Raw genomic sequence first — 17,981 nt, forward strand, 5'->3', positions numbered from 1 at the left:
TTGTATTATAGACACTGCATTCATTCACCCACATGTGTTTACACAATAGTTAACTACTGAGTTCTTGCTATCCTTGATACTCTTTCCAGGTAACAGTGGGCAGGCTAGGCAAGGCCCTGGTTCTTGCGGAAAGAGACAGTGCATGGATAAACGGAAGCCCTCAAGTAGTAGGACAAGCAGAGGACTTACTGAGAAGTGATGTAGATGCTCTGTCAGCAGTGTTTGAGGAAGAGGCCCCAGGTGAGAAGTACAGTCTGGGGGGACTGGAAGAAAACCATAATGACTAAGCCTGCAGTGAAGTTCTACACTTTGACTGTTTATGGCGGTTCAGCCAGGTGGTTCCAGGTTCTGCTAGGTTTTGTCTCCCTTCTTCAACTACCACTGATGAGGAAGGCAGCCTTGCTTCTCAGGGGCTGCCTAGCCCTTAGCTCAGCTAGCGTGGCGATAGTCTTTCCCTGTCCCGTCAGCCAGTCTGGACTCACCCAAGAAAACGATGTAGGTGTGTATTGCCTCGTGGTTCCCAGACTTAAACACCGCACAGCATCACTGCTCCCTCTCTAGTTTGTTGATCCAGGTACATCCTAAGCATGGGTCAGATTGAGTGGTCACCTTGTTCACTGACTGCATTTTCTGCACACTCAGCCTTCTGAGTGGTTTCTGCTCTGGGACTCACTTCCGCTTCGGCTTCAGGAGTCAACATAAAAGTATCCTTACACATTCAGAGAAGTGATTGGGTAGGAGCATGACTGCAGTGCCGTCAGGCTCCTGAAATTCAACAGCCAGGTGCCTAAGAGGGTGGCCTAGGGCTCACAGGCAGGGGCATGTCACTTGTAAATAAGGAACTTCTCACATTGCCTATTCATGACACACATTACTCAGTGTCATGTATAACCAATGGATTTGGGCAGCATACATGTATTAATTGTTATCATTATTTGTTTTTTGCCTATTTAAAATATATTCTGGGAGTAGTCGTTCTATGTAGCAGTACACATTGTATGGGCAATTGTGTTTTTCTTTTGCCAGCTAACCAGACAACTGAGTGGTTGTGACAGGCATATTCTTGGATTGCATTTGGGTTATATATGTTAGGAGCAGATAGAGAAGAATTAATAAATGGAAGAGGAATGCCAGGAAAGATTTCTGGGTTTGTATGTTGACTTTTTTAGTGGTTTATAAAATTAAAAAGGCTAGTAAAATAATAATAATGAGCTGATGTGGTAAATACAACTTGCTAAAATTAAAACATTGCAACCCAATGTGAGCTGTTGGTGTTTACATTTGTTGGGGGTGGCGTAGAGAGGGGTGGGAGAGAGAATAAATTGGCCTGCACTCTGAATTGTATAAAATCCTGAGACATAGTTGAGAGAGCAGTTTATTTATTGCATTTGCAATGAATGTCTCACTTGGTATATTGGTCTTTTGGGCCCAGCCAAGTAAGACATAGCAAATACTATAAATAGAAGTGTATTTTTGTTCTTTGGAACACACTTACAGGTCAAATTTTTCTTTTTTAAAGAGCATCTAAATTCTTTGCTAAGAATTCGCTGTTCTTTTTGAGAAGTACTGTTGTGTCTAAGAATTCCCCCATACCCATTTCCCTTTGGGTTGAATAGCAGCCTAGAATTGGAGACAAAAATGATATCATTTTAATATTTAATTATGCTAAAGATACAGTGTCTCTAATCCTTGGGGAAAATAATGGATTACTCTTCATCATGGTTATTCAGATGGAAAATTAGGCCTGGCTCACTCCTTCCCCTTGTTATTTTGAAATAAATGCAGATGGATCAAATATTTAAATTTAAAAAGTAAAGTCAAACACATATTAAGAGAAAACATGAGTGAAAACATTTTAAATTCAGAGCTGAGGGATGGCTCGGAGGTTGAGAGCACTGGCTGCTCTTCCAGAGGACCCGGGTTCAATTCCCGGCAGCCACATGGTGGTTCACAACCGTCTGTAATCAGACCTGGTATGCTCTTCTGGTGTGTAGGCAGAACACTCGATGCATAATAAATAAATAACTCTTTAAAAAAAATTAAACTTGAAGGAGGAGAGATTTTTCTGGTATGGCACGAGTCCTAGAAGGTGTAGAAGAAACTTAAAGTGTTAGCTTTCTTATTTTAACCCTGATTTTGAAATTCACTGCGGTGTATCCATTTTTCCATGTTAGATTTCAGTTATGTAGTACTGTCTAGTATAAGCATACCATACTTTATATAACTACATCCTAACTTTGTATACTTTTCTAAATTGATACAATTTACATCATATATATATATGTATATATATATATGCAGTATGTCATAAATTATTTCTGTAAAGGGATTTCTCTTACAGATAGATTTCCAGGTGGGTACATATACTTGAGGACACTGTACACTGTACAGTGTTAAGTTCTTGAGTTTTATTTTTGTTGCTGTTGTAGGGGATTGTTTGTTTTTTTTAGTTACCTACAAGTGTTCAGGACTGCACATACAAGTGCTGGCTGCTGTACCATCTATTTTTACCAACATCAAAGATACTTGCATACATTTATTGAATTATTAATGATATCCAGTGGCTGTTAATGTCATTGTCTTATTTTAACCAATTACTTTTAATTAAACAAGATCTCCTGTAGTAAATAAATAAACCCGCATTATAAGACAATATACAATGAAAAATACATTGCTCTGCCTGAAGGCAATTATCAGAGGCGTTCTCCCCCCCCCCCATTTCTTGGGAATGTTCTAATTGCATTACACAGATAACTCAACTATTGTCTATACACACATGCTTCTTCTGTTCTTTTTTTTTGGGGGGGGGTGGAATATTATAGAAAATCCCTAATTTGCACAACTAGGTTTTCTTTATCTCTTTTTAGTGTGATTTTTTTTTTTTTTTTACAATTGATTTATTTATTAATGTGTAAGTGGGGAAAGCACCCATACCAGAGCTTATGTTTGGGTCAGAGGACGTCCCACAGGAATGAGTTCTTTCCTTCTCTCATGTGTGTTCTGGGGATCAAAGTCAGGTCCTTAAGTTTGGCCGCAAGTGTTTAACCTGCTGAGCCATCTGTGGTCTGAGTTGGTATTTTTGTTCTTTCTCTGGGTATTTTACTTGGGAAAGTGGGAAGGACTCTGAACGTGAGAAAAGCACCTTCTGATCAGCTCTTCTTCTTAATTCATGTCCTGGGCAGACGGCCACCTTGAGTTGTGTGATTTGGGTTGAGGTGGCTAGTAGGGCAGTTAAGAGGGTCAGGGTCAAGGGCTTGGCTCTGCTACTGCCGACCTTTGTGCTGGGCTTTGAAGTTCTCTATGGATGGAATCTTTGTGGCACTGAGTCAGCCAGTGTTGACTGTGGGCTCCTTTGAGACCAGTGTGACAGGCCTCAGCTCTGTAGCCAGGGAGCCTCAGTTTTGTTATCCACCATTCCACCTGTCCTCCCTCCCTCCCTCCTCCTCCTCCCTCCCCTCCCTCCCTTCCTTCCTTCCAGCCTTCCTTCCTTCCTGTGTACACGTGTGTTTTGTCTGTGTACCATGTACAAGCCTGGTGCCTTCAGAGGGCATCTGAGTTCCTTGAAGCTGGAATTGCAGACAGTTGTGGGCCTCCATGTGTCTGCTGGGAATCGAACCCAGATCTTGTGGAAGAGCAGCTTGTGTTAACCCCTGAGCTGTGTCTTCAGCCTTGTGGTTATTTGAAGCCTCTCTCTGCCTCACTGAAGGTCGGCTCTGTTCCTCTGTGGAGAAGGACATTGGCCACTGCACCCTAATTTCACTCCTGGTAAAGCCTGCGGCATTTGTATTGGTGATTTATCTACTCTTTATTGGAGTTTGGACTCACTGCAAATGGAAGTCGGAAGAAGAATGGCAGCATAGGAAATCTCAGCTTGTCCTCTTGGATTCTGAATTTTTAAAACAAAATGAATAAGGATGCTTAAATACATTAAATTGGGTGTTTACATGAAGTTCGCCACTTTGACTGTCTTGAGATGCTAAGCACAAGCCTTGCAAGGATTAAATATCCAGAACATCTTTATTGATGAATGTGGAAGGGCGTGTCTTTTGAGGAGTTTTGGTGCAGATTACAGCCAATAGGAAGAGTCAACATTTAGATATCAATGCACACCTTTCCAGTTTGGTCAAGTCTTTCTCCTGAAAACATACTGTATTTTTCCAGTTACACATACTTGCTTTAGCTTAAAGTTAGGATTGTATCATAGCCAAATTAAATATTATGTCAGTGGCTAACAGCTAAATATTAACACCATATATCAGATCAATATAAATGTACTTCAGTTTGTATGTAGATCACTTCTGGCTAATGGTTATCAACTTTTCTCTTCAAATTCATTTTCAACTTTATGAGAGAAGTAGCACACTTCTCTTTGTGAGACTTTATGAGAGAAGTAGCTGGTTCCTGGTAAGTTTGCTGACCTGAAATGATGTGAAGCTTGAAATACTCCCTTGCTCCCACTAGAGGGGCTCCTTCCAAAGGACACAGATGCTCCGAGACCAGCGTGAAATCCTTCCTGTGACATTGCTGTTTCCTTGAGAGTAAACTGAAGCAATCTCATTTTTCGTGGGTGCTAACCTTAGAACCTTAAAGAACAGAGAATTTTAGGACAGTAAGCCAGGATGCGTGTTTTAAAATCATAGCCTTTGAAGAAAACAGTTTTGTGAAGTGAGTTTCAGAGTCTAGTAAGGAGTTTTGAAATACCCTTCAGCTTGCTAGAGAGAAGCAGAGTTGAAGCAGAAGCCAGCCTGTGCTCACAGTCACATGCGGAGCTCTAAATTCCACAGAGAATGCTGCTCTCACCTCCCGTTGTCAAATATAGTAAAGCCTTATCTTTAAATAGATTTCTATTTGCTACTGATTTTTTTTTTTGCTACTTGACTTTTAAAATCTGTTAAAATATGCAGAACTCACTCTGTGGATTCCAATCTCAACTTTAATATGCTCAGCAATAATTGTACGTATGTGAAAACACCCACATCAGGGTTGTGTGTCCTAATGGAGTGATGAGGACGGCGGCTCGTAAGCAGATGTCACAGAATGCCCACAGTAGTTGAGTTTGGCAGTGTTCCCCCAAAGATTTGTAGCCGAAGTCTTCAGTGTCAATTAGGAGTTGCCATTTTAAAATTATCTGATGTCAGTAGCTTGGTGTTGCAGAAGGCAGGACGCAGGAAATTCGAAGGTGTAAGCTTTTGTATGGAAGGAAGGGATCCTAAGCTAACATCTATAATAAGGCTTCTTTCTAAATCTGCAGTTAGCTTTGGAAATCGAAGTGTAAACAGAAATGGTGTAAGTGGATCTTCCCATGATTTTTCTACTCTAGTTGATCCAACATCTCAGTCTTTAGCCTAAAATCACATTTGATATCAGCAACATATGGTTTTCATCACAGCGTAGCTGCTCATCTTCTTAGTGCAGCATCCTGGCTGCCGGCTCTCTGTCTTGGGGGGAGGGGAGGGGCTCTGATCTTCATCAGCGCTTCCTCTTTAACTCTTCAGTTTTCTGCTGGCCCTCAGTTGCCAGGATGGTCTTCCTTGGTGTCGCCGTCATTTATAGCAGCACACGTTGGTAAGGCCTGTGAGCACCTGCTTCAGGACAGGGACAAGTCCATCCCAGCCGCTACCCCCACAGCCTTCACCAGGTGCCCAACACTCAGACTGTCTCCCTCCTTCCTGGTTTCTTTCCTTCACATTGGCTCTTTGTAGTAGCCAAACTTAAGAGCTTAAGACACTAGGCTGAATAGTTATGTTTAAAAACCAGTAATTATCAATACATGTCATGTTTCACACAGCTTTTAAGTTCATGGTAATGAGCTCTGTCGTCTACTGCACAAGACTGACAGACACTCTTGAAGTTTTGCCATCATTTGATAACTCGCTGCCTAGGTTCTGCCTGCCTTTCCCAGAGCACTGCTTCCAAGAACTCTTGCTCTGCAGCATTCCAGAGGTTGGCCCCGCCCACTCTGCTGTGAGTAGGACAAGAAGCTACTAGCAACAGAGGCGAGGCAGTCAGCACAGTAACTGCTGACCTGAGCGAGCGAGGGTGCCTTCCCCTCACTGTCCATCGGCAACAAGACAGCATCGTGTGGTGTGAGCAGGATGGTCCTGTGGAGGACTTCCACCACCACACCCATGGGGCAGGTGGGCCCTCCCAGTGAAGCCCCCTGGCCCTATGAGGAGTCACAGAATCCCTCCTGACCTTCTCCCTAGGCAGGCTTCAATGGACAGCTTCTTCTCCATCTCACCCAGCGTGGGTGTCTAGGGCTGTACTCAGAGGGATTCTTGACAGTGCCTAAATTATTTCTCTCCTTATGATTTCAGGTTGAAGTCTTGGCCTCGGACGATGCAGCCTTTGGACTCAAGGTGTGTGGCCTGGTGTGGTTTATCATGCAGGTCCTGTCGTCCCCCCCTCCCATTCCTACCCCCCATTCCCTAGGCTTCAGAGTGAGGCTTTGCTGTTTTAATCAAACACCAATGGGCTAACATAAGCACGTGTTCACATTACTTAGGCTGTGGTTGGGATTAGACTTTTGGTGTAAGGAACTACAGAGAGCCCAAAGTTTTGTGTAGTAGTGAGTGGCTTCTAAATTTGCTTTTAGGCCTGGAGCAAGGTTTTCTGACACCCTACCTCATTGTCCACCCCCATTTGGGGACTGAATGGCTCTAACCACTGACCCTCAACATGCTGCATTGGGCTGATAGCTCCTGCTTTGCTAACTGATTGATTCCTAGTCCCTACTTCATGCTGATCCCCATGGGTCTTGTCACTACTGAGTTAAAACCTAGCCTTCTCTGGGAGCCCACAGTTGGCAAAGGCCTGTAAACAGATGAGTCATGGTGGGGTGGGTTTCAGTCTGCTCAAACTGCCTGCTGTGCCCATGCTTAGGGAGGAGAAGGTGTGCAGGAGCAAAGCAGAGGAGGTCTTCCTAGGAGTCAGGCAGGGCCCTGGGCTGAGTTCTAAAGGCCTGGATTATATGGAGACTGGTCGCAGCAAGGAGAAGCGAGAGCTGCTTTGGGCTAGGCCAGCCGTGGAAAGATGTTGTAAGTGAATGAGGAGCGAATGAGCAGCCACGTAGTAGAGAGGCCCGAGCTCATTTCTGCAGGAGTCTGGGGCATAGAGAATAGGTGCTCTAGGAAAGCAATTTGCTGGGGGTCTGGGAGCATGGGGGCGCACTTTCACCTGACTCTTTCCTGTTCTGTGTCCTCACAATCAAATTACAAGTTGGCCCTGTTTGTCTTTCTGGCATTTCCGCTTGCCATTCAGTGTACTCCCAGGCTCTTAATTATGCTAATAAGTGAAATGGCCATCCCATCAGAGCTATTCTGAGGCTATAAACTTACCAAGATTATACATCACAATTTAAAAGAAATTATAAATTAATACATAAATACTAAAAGTTTATGTGTTAAAAGCTTAATGTGTTTTTATGTTTCATGTCAGAAGTTACTAAATATCATAATTCTGAATAGAGTTAATTCAGTATTTATAGGACTGAACACATGATCATCGTCTTCTGAATCTTTGGTTTTGAATTTAATTCCCAGCATGCATGAAGAAAATTCACTACATCCTTAATAAGCCTGTGAACTTATCTCCTGGATCCACTGTATTTATTTACTCAGCAAAAAGATGAAGGATTAGTGGAGACTTCCTCTCTGGTATTCCACTGGCTGGGGCGTGGCTTGGTGTCCCAGAGTGTAAATCCAACCACCCGCTTTTAGAGCCCTGAATTCCAGTTATAGGAACCTTTCTCAGTAAACTGGTCCAGTCTTCAGAATGTTTCAGATGCCTTTTTACTTTTGCAGATCTATAGGAATTTAAAAAATGAAATTTTTGAAGGATTTTGGTTTTACAGATTTACTTTCTGGAGCTCAGCAAATATACTTCCACTTGAAAATTTATCTTATTTCTTCAAAAATTGATATACTTGGCATTAGTCACAACAGACGTGCCTTTCTATTAACATTGCTGAGAAAAGGAATTAAAATGTCAGCCTCACATGCAGCTCCTGTGAGAGTACCGTCTCCTCAGCTCCACACGACATGTCCATCCCATGTGTCTGCTCTTTCTTTTCCTTTTCATCTTACTGCACTTTTTTTTTTTGTTTCTAATTATTCACCTCTTGTATATTTTCCCTTATTTTAGGCCTAACTAAAGTCTATGAGCTTCTTATTAGTTCAGATGACTTCTGCTAGTGTCCCTGGACGTGGACTCCACTGTGTTGGGACCAGAGATACAAAGAATTTGTCATGTTTGGATGTGGTGAATAATACCCAGGAAGACCATTTTGATCTTAGAAAATGAACCTGTTGTTAGGGCCGACTGGAAATTAGTACTTTCCCGCTAATCTAGGGGGACATAGCTATACTGGTGGTTATTACGTGTTATTTTCATACAGGTTCAGGCGTATTGTTTACCAAGGCTTAGCTCCAAAAGAACTCAAACCCTTGTAGCTACCTCACAGTGTTAGACACTCCAGGTATTTTCGTGGACTTCTAAACTTATAAGTAATTTCAAATTTCTTGAGATTATTTTATTTGTACAATCAAGATGCATAATTAATTTTAAGTTATGGGTAGTTGTGCAAACAAGAATCACAATGAATCAGAGTGCCTAGTAATGAAGCGTGCACCAACATCTGTCTTCATAGGAGAGGGAGACTAACCTAGAGACCATTGTTTGTAACTTTGGTTTTGATCAAAATTTGAACATGGTAATAACCATTGTATAATTCTACAGAATATCAGTCCCAGGGACAGTCAATATGCTTGGTTACTATTCTGTATGATCATTGTGTCTTCCATGTCGTAAATGAGCAAAGTAAAGTTGCCAGCAATACTGAATGGATGGGTCAACTGAACACACACCACACACACACACACACACACACACACACACACACACACACACACACACACACACACACACCCTTTAGGTGAATAGTTAGAAACTTGAAGAGTTTAATAGCTTGGTCAGGTTCACACTGCTAATCAGTAGCAGAGCTGGGATTTGAACCAGCAAGGTCAAATCCAAAGCCTTTTCTCTTCTTTTCCTGGATGCTGTGGGAATCACTGTGATGTGTACACCATTATCCACCCCACTCTTCACTTCCCATCTCCTTTTCATCCCCTCTGCGCCCACCCTCCCCTCTCCCTAATGACTTCCTTAACTCTAAACTCCAGAGAGTGACTCAGTCCTGTGCGAGCCATGGCATCCTCCCCTGCTTCCCTGCCTCCTCAGAGGGTGATGCTCCTCTGGCATTCAGCAGTGCTTAGATGAGTCTCTTCTCGTCCATCTTGCTCTGCTTTGCCCGGGTAGTTCTTCCTCGCCACTTGCCAGGGCTCCAGCCTAGATTCTGCTGCCCTTGTTCTGCCAGCAATGTGCCTCCTTCCCACGCCAGCCATTGTTACGTAAGGCAGGGACTCACTCTGCAGCCTGTTCAGGCTGGCCTTGAACTTGTGATTCTCCTACCTTAGGCTCCCATTTGGCACCACTGGCTTGAGTCATTGTACCTCACTCCAGGGCATATCCTTAAATGTCTCTCCAAATGAATGAGTGTGCATGATGGTAAAAGAGGATATGAACATCTTTCTCTTTGTTCAGCACAAGGCAAGTTCCGAGAGTAAACTCCTGGCACTTACTTAACAAAATAGAATTTCGTTAGCAAAATAGTTTACGAACTCGATGTGTTGTTTGGCCATTATGTTCTTTTGAAGAAGAAACCCTTGGTTTTTATAGTCCTTTTCCATAATTTTTGATATGGACAATTATAAAAATGGTATTTGGTGAGAACAGTTTATATCACAGGGGCTGGCAAGATGGCTCAGTGGGTAAAGACACTTGCCACCGAGCCTGAGGACCCGAGTTCCCTCCCTGAAAACTTCGTGGTGGAAGGAGAGAACCAATTCTTTCAAGTTGTCTACTGACCTCCACACGTGAGCCATGGCACACATGCACCCCCCCTCAGATGGATGGATGGATGGATGGATGGATGGGTGAATGGATGGATGGATGGATGGGTGGGTGGGTGGGTGGGTGGATGGATGGATGGATGGATGGATGGATAAGTAAGTAAATAAATGTAATAAAATGCATCCTGGTAGTGAGAATACGCATATTGTGCTGATGGTGAAAAGAACAGGAAATGGGGAACAGTGTGATTGAGGCCATCATGGTACCCCACAAGGTGTTGGAGGCTCTTCACCCAGATCCCTTATGGCTGGGGCTCTCCCTCGACCTGCCCTCTCTGAGGGACAGGCTCACGGTCTTCTCTGAAGCCCAGAGTGGCTTTTAGGGTGCACTCTGCCTGATGTGTCCCTGCCCTCACTCAGCAGTTCCTGCACCCAGCCCTCCCTGGACTGACCTTCAGTAGTCTTTATGTTAATCCTGCTCTTGATCCAGGATCCGATCTTCATCTTCCCGAGGTCACATCAGCCTGTCCTGGGAAGTGAACACCAGGAGAGGCCTTTCTTTGCTGGGGCCATTACTTTCCTTGTAGTTCTAGAATTCCTAGCACTTGGTGTGCGGCACACACAGACATGCTTCCTTCGAACCACTTTGCTTTCCATAGTATTTTGGCAATACTTTCTTGTACTTGTTTGGGACACCTAAAATTGATTACTGTGAAATAGAAAAGGCTGCGTAAAGAGAGTTATCAAGAATAGGGTTTTCAAGTAAATCCTGAATGCAATTATCCTCATGTATCACTTGTTAAGCACATCTTGGTAAAGTAGGCGGTGAAGGGAAAGACGACCTCTGAGTTCAACATGGCCATCTTAGTATCTCCGTCTAACAGATCCCAAACCCACCATCCCCTCTGTCTCCTACTGAGCCCATCCCTTTCTGTTCCTTTCTCTAGAATGCTTCCCTTTCCCTCTGCATTTCAGTCAGCTTCCTCTCCTGACCGAGGCCCGCCCCTCTCCTCTGGCCTCTCTTCTCTAGGCCTCTGGGTTGTGAGCTGCCTCCCGGCCTGCAGCCCTCACTGCCTTCACAACTCATGTGGGGCTTCTCCTGAGCCCCCCTCTCTTCTCACCCTTTGTATAGGAGAGGTGGCATGGATGTGGCCTGGCCCACTTCTATTATGTGGCCTTTTGTTCCCAGCAAGATTGTTCACTTAGAGACTTGGTTTTGTTCCATTTCTTTCTATTCATATTGGCTCGCATGGTTAACAGTAAATGCGTGTTAATGATTACTCAAGAGCTCTGATTGTGTAATGGTTGTGATTGCTGAGAGTGAATGCCTTGTTGGTGTTCGCACAGCACTGCTACATTCCTGTCTCCCCTCCTCTGGGTCCACACAGAGTGTGGCAATTTTCCCTTGCACTTTCTGGGTGTTGGCTGAGGCTGTTGAGTGTGGAAAGCTTGCAGGTTGTGGTTTATCGTGCTTAATTTAAAGACACTGGTTAGTCGAGGTCTACAGTAGTGTTTACTGACCCTGTCCTTCCAGTCCTAGAACTGTCCGTGGCTGTGTGTTTAGTGTTGACGGCAGAACAGAGACAGGAGGAGCAGACTTCCGGAATCTGCTTCTTGTGTTACAGAACAGAGGGACTCAGGTCACTTAACAATTGCAAATAACCCAGGGGTTCATCTGCAGGATTTCACACCAGGAGATGTGGACTTTGGTGTGTCTTTTAAATTGAGGTATTTCTAATTGTGAACAACTGCATTTGCCCACAATTCAAGTTGTATTTGAGTTTATTTCAGCCTGGACATCATAAACTATTGGGAAGATGATCTATATTTCACCTCCTCCATACACAAGAAAGGGTCATAATGTGATACACCCTGTCACAGTTGAGGAGAAAACAGCACTGGCACTTCGCTCTGCTGGGCCCCTAGTAAGGACAGGGTGAAGTTCATGTGCTTGCTCCTGTGACCAGTCTAGCCAGAGCCTCGAGAAGTCTATGTCTTCTCAGTCCTCCCGGATTGTGAGCATCTTCATTTTAGATATTGGATCTATGAGTTATCACTAATATGTAGCCATGCAAATTCAATTAACACAAGATAACCGAAAGTAAAGCTCATCCCTTGAGTTTGGCCAGCGACATTTCAGTAGCTAGCCTGCTAGTGGAGGCCACACTGGCGCAGGACATAGAGAGCAGCAGGTCCAGAGTCCCAAAGTGAAGGCCCCAGACCATTTTTGTGACACTCATGAACCGCACTTCACAGAAGAACCGATGACTGGGTGTGAGAAAAGATGGAGGACTAAAGGACTCCGGGGCAGCCTTCTGACTCAGAATGTGTGGTCAAGCCCAGTAAGGTTCACCGCAAAGCACACTGGCCTGTTGAAGGCAGATGTCCACTCATGTTCCTTTGAAGTTACCTCAGGATGGGTTCTTGGGTACTCTTGCTGTCTTCCCAGGATGTGCTCTCTAGTGAATTCCCGACCGGATGCCACTGTGGATGTGACTGTAACTCAGACAGAGGAGTGTTTAGGTCATAATGCTGTTCAAATCAAGCCACAAGCACTTTCTTTTGAAGTTCTTACAAGTTCATGGGACTCAATATGAAGGGTTTGCTTTGGTGTTTTTAATTTAACTGAAAAGCTGACATCTGTTAGAAATTGTAGCAAGGCAGAGAACTAGGTTTACCCCTTGTTGCCTTGGCGGTGGAGCCCAGTTTAAAATGATAAAATGTAGCAGCCAAGCCTCTGGTGGGAAGCCCAGGCCCCAGCAGGTCCAGGGATCCCTGCTCTTTGGTTCCTGAAGTCAGCTTTCCTTCTGCCATCTGCTGGTAGCTCAGACACACTTAAGCTTGATTTTAAGCCGATCTTGTCTTACTGTTACTGTTACTGTTATGTAGGGGAGGTTTGGGGACGCGTTTGTTTATATTCTCCTGCAGTGTTCGATGCCGTGTTGTTTATTAGGTTTAATCTCTTACTGGGGGCTGTTTTAACTTATTCTTCATCCCTGGCTTTATAGGAATACATGAATATAAAACAGAAAAAAAAATATAAAATTCTGAGGATCAAATTATTTGAAATTCAGAGTCAGAGACACACTTGTTAGACGGTGGTTTTTGTTTTGGTTTGGTTTCATTTTTATTTTTGAGACAAGGTCTCATAATGTAGACTTGCTGTATAGACCAGGCTGGCCATCTTTTTGCCTCTGCCTCCTCAGTGCTGGGCTAACACCTACCTGGCTGTGAGGTCTTGGTGACATGATGAGATGTCTGAGAGCTGATTGGGTTTTACCTAATTTCGAACTTTGTATTATGGAGCAGAGATTTGTCTGCTAGCTCACAATAAAAAACACAGTTACAAGAAATATCTGCAAAAAGACAGAAATATCGGTCAAAAAGACTCGTGGCCCAGATATCCCAAGAATAGCTCAAACTCAACGAGAAGAAAGTGAATGTTGGGCATGGTGGTGCACGCCTTTAATCCCAGCACTCACTCAGGAAGCACTCCTTGTCTAGGAATTCATCTCAGTCTGTCTCTTTCTCTCTCTCTCTCTCTCTCTCTCTCTCTCTCTCTCTCTCTCTCTCTTGATCTCTGTCTCCGTCTCTCCCTCCCTCCCCCTCCGCCTCTCTCCCTCCCCAGTTTAAGGTAGGCAAATTGATTTCTAGCTATCACTAACAATGTTGAACTCTAGGACTCTGTGTCTGTGTGTCTGTCTCTCTTCCTCCTCCCTCCCTCCCTCTCTCCCCAGTATAAGGTAGGCAAATTGATTTCTAGCTATCACTAACATTATAGCCAGCTCTAGGACTCTCTGGGCCTTTAGTCCTTTTGCGCGCGTGCGCGCGCGCACACACACACACACACACACACACACACACACACCACACATGCACACACACGCTCACACACACTCCCACGCACGCAGGCACTTACTGGCCAGATGTCAACATGAGGTATCTTCTGCAGTCAGTCTCCACCTCCTTCTTGTGGTGGCATCTCTCACTGAACATGGAGCTCACTGAATCGGCTAGGCTAGCTGACTAGTGAGCTCCGAGAATCTGCCCGTCTCTGCCTTCCCAGGGCTAGGATTACAGACCTCCCGGCACCTGCCTTTTCCGTGGCTGGAGGTCTGAACTCACGTTCTCATGCCTGAACAACAGGCCCTGTGCTAACAGCCATCTTCTCCCTGTGTTCCCTGAGCCAGACCTTCTCCTGTCCACACTGCTGTCTGCCAGGATTCGCCAGCCCGGGGGAAAGAGAAATGTGTTTCATCCACAAACACATCTTCCTATTCACTGAAGGCAGGTAAAAAGCTTTAAAAGAGGAACTGGGTAGGAATGTCCTTTTCTGCCAGCTTTCTCTCCTTTTCAAATTTCTTAAAAGCTGGCTTGACTGATTGTAGAGTCTTGGTCAGTTATTTTTCATTTTCTCAGTTATTTTTCATTTTCTCGAAGAGGAAGAGTAACCAAAAATATTAATCTCAATTTTTCCACAGTGAGGAAGGCTGAGAGGTAAAGCCATGTATTTTAGGCCCTCTCTAGTAACAAAATAGGACAAGAACCTGTGTCCCTGCTCCCAGGCGAGTGCTTTTACACGAAACTAGAATAGTGTTCGCTCTTAGTCCTCCAAGCCCAGAGCTGCCTCTTAGACTGAGTCTTAGTGAACTGTCAGTTTTACAGTGTAAAACAACCCAGTGCTGGCAACGCTTCATCCAGTGTGCTAAGCCTCCTGTAAATGATTTACACCTAGAAAACAAAGGAATGCATTTTTTAAATTACTCTTCCCAGACATGTATGCATTTCTTTTTAAGTACCGGGGCATCACAAGCTGTGTGTAGTGTTGACATGGCAGGAAACTACCCAGTAGATGACTTAGCCTTGTCAAAGATCCATACTGTTTCTAGAATATCCGTTCACACTATACAAGCAGCTAGAACTAGAATGACCAAGTGGTTCTTAGTGTAACAGGTACTCCGTTTCTGGGAGGGTTTTCTTTCCCAGTACGGTAGGTGGCAGACACTGGATAGGTGGGCTGGTTGCTCTGTACCTTCCTGCGTCTGCTAGGTACCACAGTGTGAAAGTACGCCTTTTACTAATGATGCTAATGCACCAAGTGAGCAGAGAATGCCATGACACAACAGTTCATGCCTACTTAGCTTCTGTTCAGTTTTGCAAAACTACATCTTGCAAAAGATGTAGGAGGTGAACGTGCTTTCGGGTGCTGTGGGTCTCAAAGAGGGTCATTTTGGTGGAGAAGAGGCGGTGTGGGAGTGAGCTTATTTGCTCGTGTAGTCTGAAGTCTGACTCCATCTTTCTCTGGGGACATGATCTTGGCAGTGTTTTTTGAGGTCTTAATTTTCTAGTAATAATAAAAACATGTATCTGCCATCCCCTCCTTCAAACACTTCCTACAATGGAGGCAGGTTTCGGGGGGCCTTTCATGTCGCTTTAACCACGTCAGTAATCTCCAGGCTGCTTACAGTGTTGCTAGGCAGAAGAAAGGAGAGAGCTGGGGGAAATAGGTGCCAGTTCGACTGTGCATCTTCTTGCGTCTCTCCAGTGCCAAGCTGAGCCAGCCCCGTTTCTTTAGATGGTCACGGACCTTCCCTTCCCTCCCTTCCCCATGACTTAAAGTTGGCTCCTTCCCAAGCTGTGTTAGTTTTTTCAAGTCAGTTGAGAATGTCAAAGTGGCTGGTGTTGAAAGAGCCAATATGTTAGAAGATGCTTGAAGCCAAGGAGAACATTTACATGAATTAAAGACTATATTAGTGGATGGGTTTGAAAAGTCAGATTTGAGCAGGCTTAGGAATGACTTGTTGAGTTAATATTTGTATATCAGACATGTCTTTGATAACTCCTTATAAAAGTAATTCCCAAACAAGAAATAAAGTTACCATTTTTCGACTGAAGTATTGTCTCCTGCGGGATACACTTCAGAGACAGGCCAGTGAGGTTCTTGAAGCAGTAAATACAGAGAAAGCATTTCATATTGAACTCAAAAATACACATGGAAGTGAGAAAAGGTCTGGGGACTATTGGTTTCTCTAATTCTGCTTTTATTCTTCTAGAAGTTGGCTTTTCCATCGTGTGGGGTTGCTTTAGTGTGTTCATGTGGATTAAGGGGCTGGACTGTGTCACAGAATTGTGTTTGAATACTCTCACAACTCTAAAGCAGAAGTAATAAATATTCTCCATTCACCTTGTTGTCATAATAGTGTATACGCCACTGAGATCTGGTGTGCCTTCACTATACTGATTGAAAAGTCAGGCCAAAGGTTTTACCATTGCTAACTCAACACTTTGCCCAAACAAAAGCCAGTGGTTGTATGTCCCCATGTGTGGTGATATATTGTGTCCCCCAAAATATTGTGCACCCTAATAAACTTATCTGGGGTCAGAGAACAGAACAGCTGCTAGATAGACATAGAGGCCAGAAAATGGTGGCACACACGCCTTTAATCCTAGCATTCTGGAGGCAGAGATCCATCCGGATCCCTGTGAGTTCAAAGCCACACTGGAAACAACCAGGCATGGTGACACATACCTTTAATTCCAGGAAGTGATGGCAGAAAGGTTTATAAGGCATGAGGACCAGGAACTAGAGCCTTGTTAATCTCTTAGGCTTTTAGCAGCAGTTCAGCTGAGATCCATTTGGATGAGGACACAGAGGCTTCCAGTTTGAGGAAACAGATCAGCTGAGGAATTGGCGAGGTGAGGTTAGCTGGTTCTGCTTCTCTGATCTTCCAGCATTCACCCCAGTACCTGGTTCCAGGTTTGTTTTTGTTAATAAGACCTTTTAGAGATTCATGCTACACCCATGTGCTAGGACACGAGATTCCCCTCACCGTCCACCAAGGACTGCCACGCTCAGATGTGGCCTTCCTTGTGTAGCTGCTCACTTTGCTGTTTGCAGTGTGTGAGTCTAGATGGATGTGTGAACATGACTGAGGAGTGTGAGGAAGGTCAGGGAGGCACTGAGGTGGTTGACTCTGGCTCCTTGTGGCCTCGTGAGCTATGTATGGAAACTGTGTTTTGTCCCTTCCGTGACACTTGGCAGTTTAAATCACTTAACTGGGTGCTCCCTAGCAAGTCGTGCCCTTTCTAAAAGAAATGCCCATCTTCCCTCCACCTCTCCTTCAAGAAAATGCCCATTTCAGAATTATTGGCTTTTTATTGTGGTGAAAGGGAGTTGAAAAATGAAACAGCAGTAAATGAACACATATTATTTGACATGAGAATGAAGTGTAGGCTTTGATTGAATAGTCTATATTAGACATGGTGAAATTTGAGGAAGTATCTTAAAAATAATTGAACTTCTTGAAATTTGTATAAATGTGTTTACTTTGCCTTAAATTTGTTATTTTCCCCAAGTTTCTCAAGGTATACTTGTATTTTTGTCTCACTCAGTTTTTTAACCCCCTTAACAAAGCTAAAGCTTTTCTAGTCACCTGACTGTGTAAACAATGTGACATTGTGAATTTTAGAAATTTATTTAGTGTGCTGTAACAAGAGTAACAGCAGATATCAGACTTAAAAACATATTCTCCATGATAAAGGAATGATTTAGGAAGGAGCTGAGAAGCCCTGGTTATTTCATGCAAAAAGTATTTCTTTTATTGTGTGGATACTCAAAGGTCTGCAGGGTCGACAGTTATAGCCTTTATAAAAAACTAATCTCAGGCGTGAACTACAGCATCTGATGACATCACACTTATAAAATGAGTTTTACGTTCTGATGAGCTGTGGAAATGTTTATAATGTGCTGTGGAGCTGCGTGTGTGACCGTCACAAGTCCAGGGAGAGGAGCAGACCAGGCAGGCATGCATGTTGCTTATCGGGTGTGAAGCCTGCATTTGCACGGGCCTGTGTTCTCTTGTGTACAGAGGATACGTGGAGAACTTGACCTCTCCACAGGGCAGGCTCTGAAGGGGAGGACATGGAGGTCTGCCAGGCTTGTTGGCTGGAGTCATGGACGCGCAAGGCCCGTCTGAACTGCCACTCAGTTCTTACTCTGCCTTTGCACGGCTGCTGATTAGAGTGGCTTTCGCCCAATTACGCTGTGATTATTCCGCTGCACTGTAATTGACT

The 17,981-nt window shown here is 44.1% G+C and overlaps 1 protein-coding gene across 1 annotated transcript in view; it reads left to right on the forward strand.

Moving 5' to 3' along the window:
- The window catches only part of Arid1b (AT-rich interaction domain 1B), a 382,103-nt gene that overhangs the window by 223,738 nt on the left and 140,384 nt on the right, over nucleotides 1-17,981 (forward strand). The window contains 1 exon segment of the mRNA XM_028888631.2: nucleotides 6,318-6,359. Coding sequence (XP_028744464.2) covers nucleotides 6,318-6,359 — 42 coding nt within the window.

This window comes from Peromyscus leucopus, chromosome 8a (genome assembly GCF_004664715.2).
Source record: "Peromyscus leucopus breed LL Stock chromosome 8a, UCI_PerLeu_2.1, whole genome shotgun sequence".
Lineage (NCBI taxonomy): Eukaryota > Metazoa > Chordata > Mammalia > Rodentia > Cricetidae > Peromyscus > Peromyscus leucopus.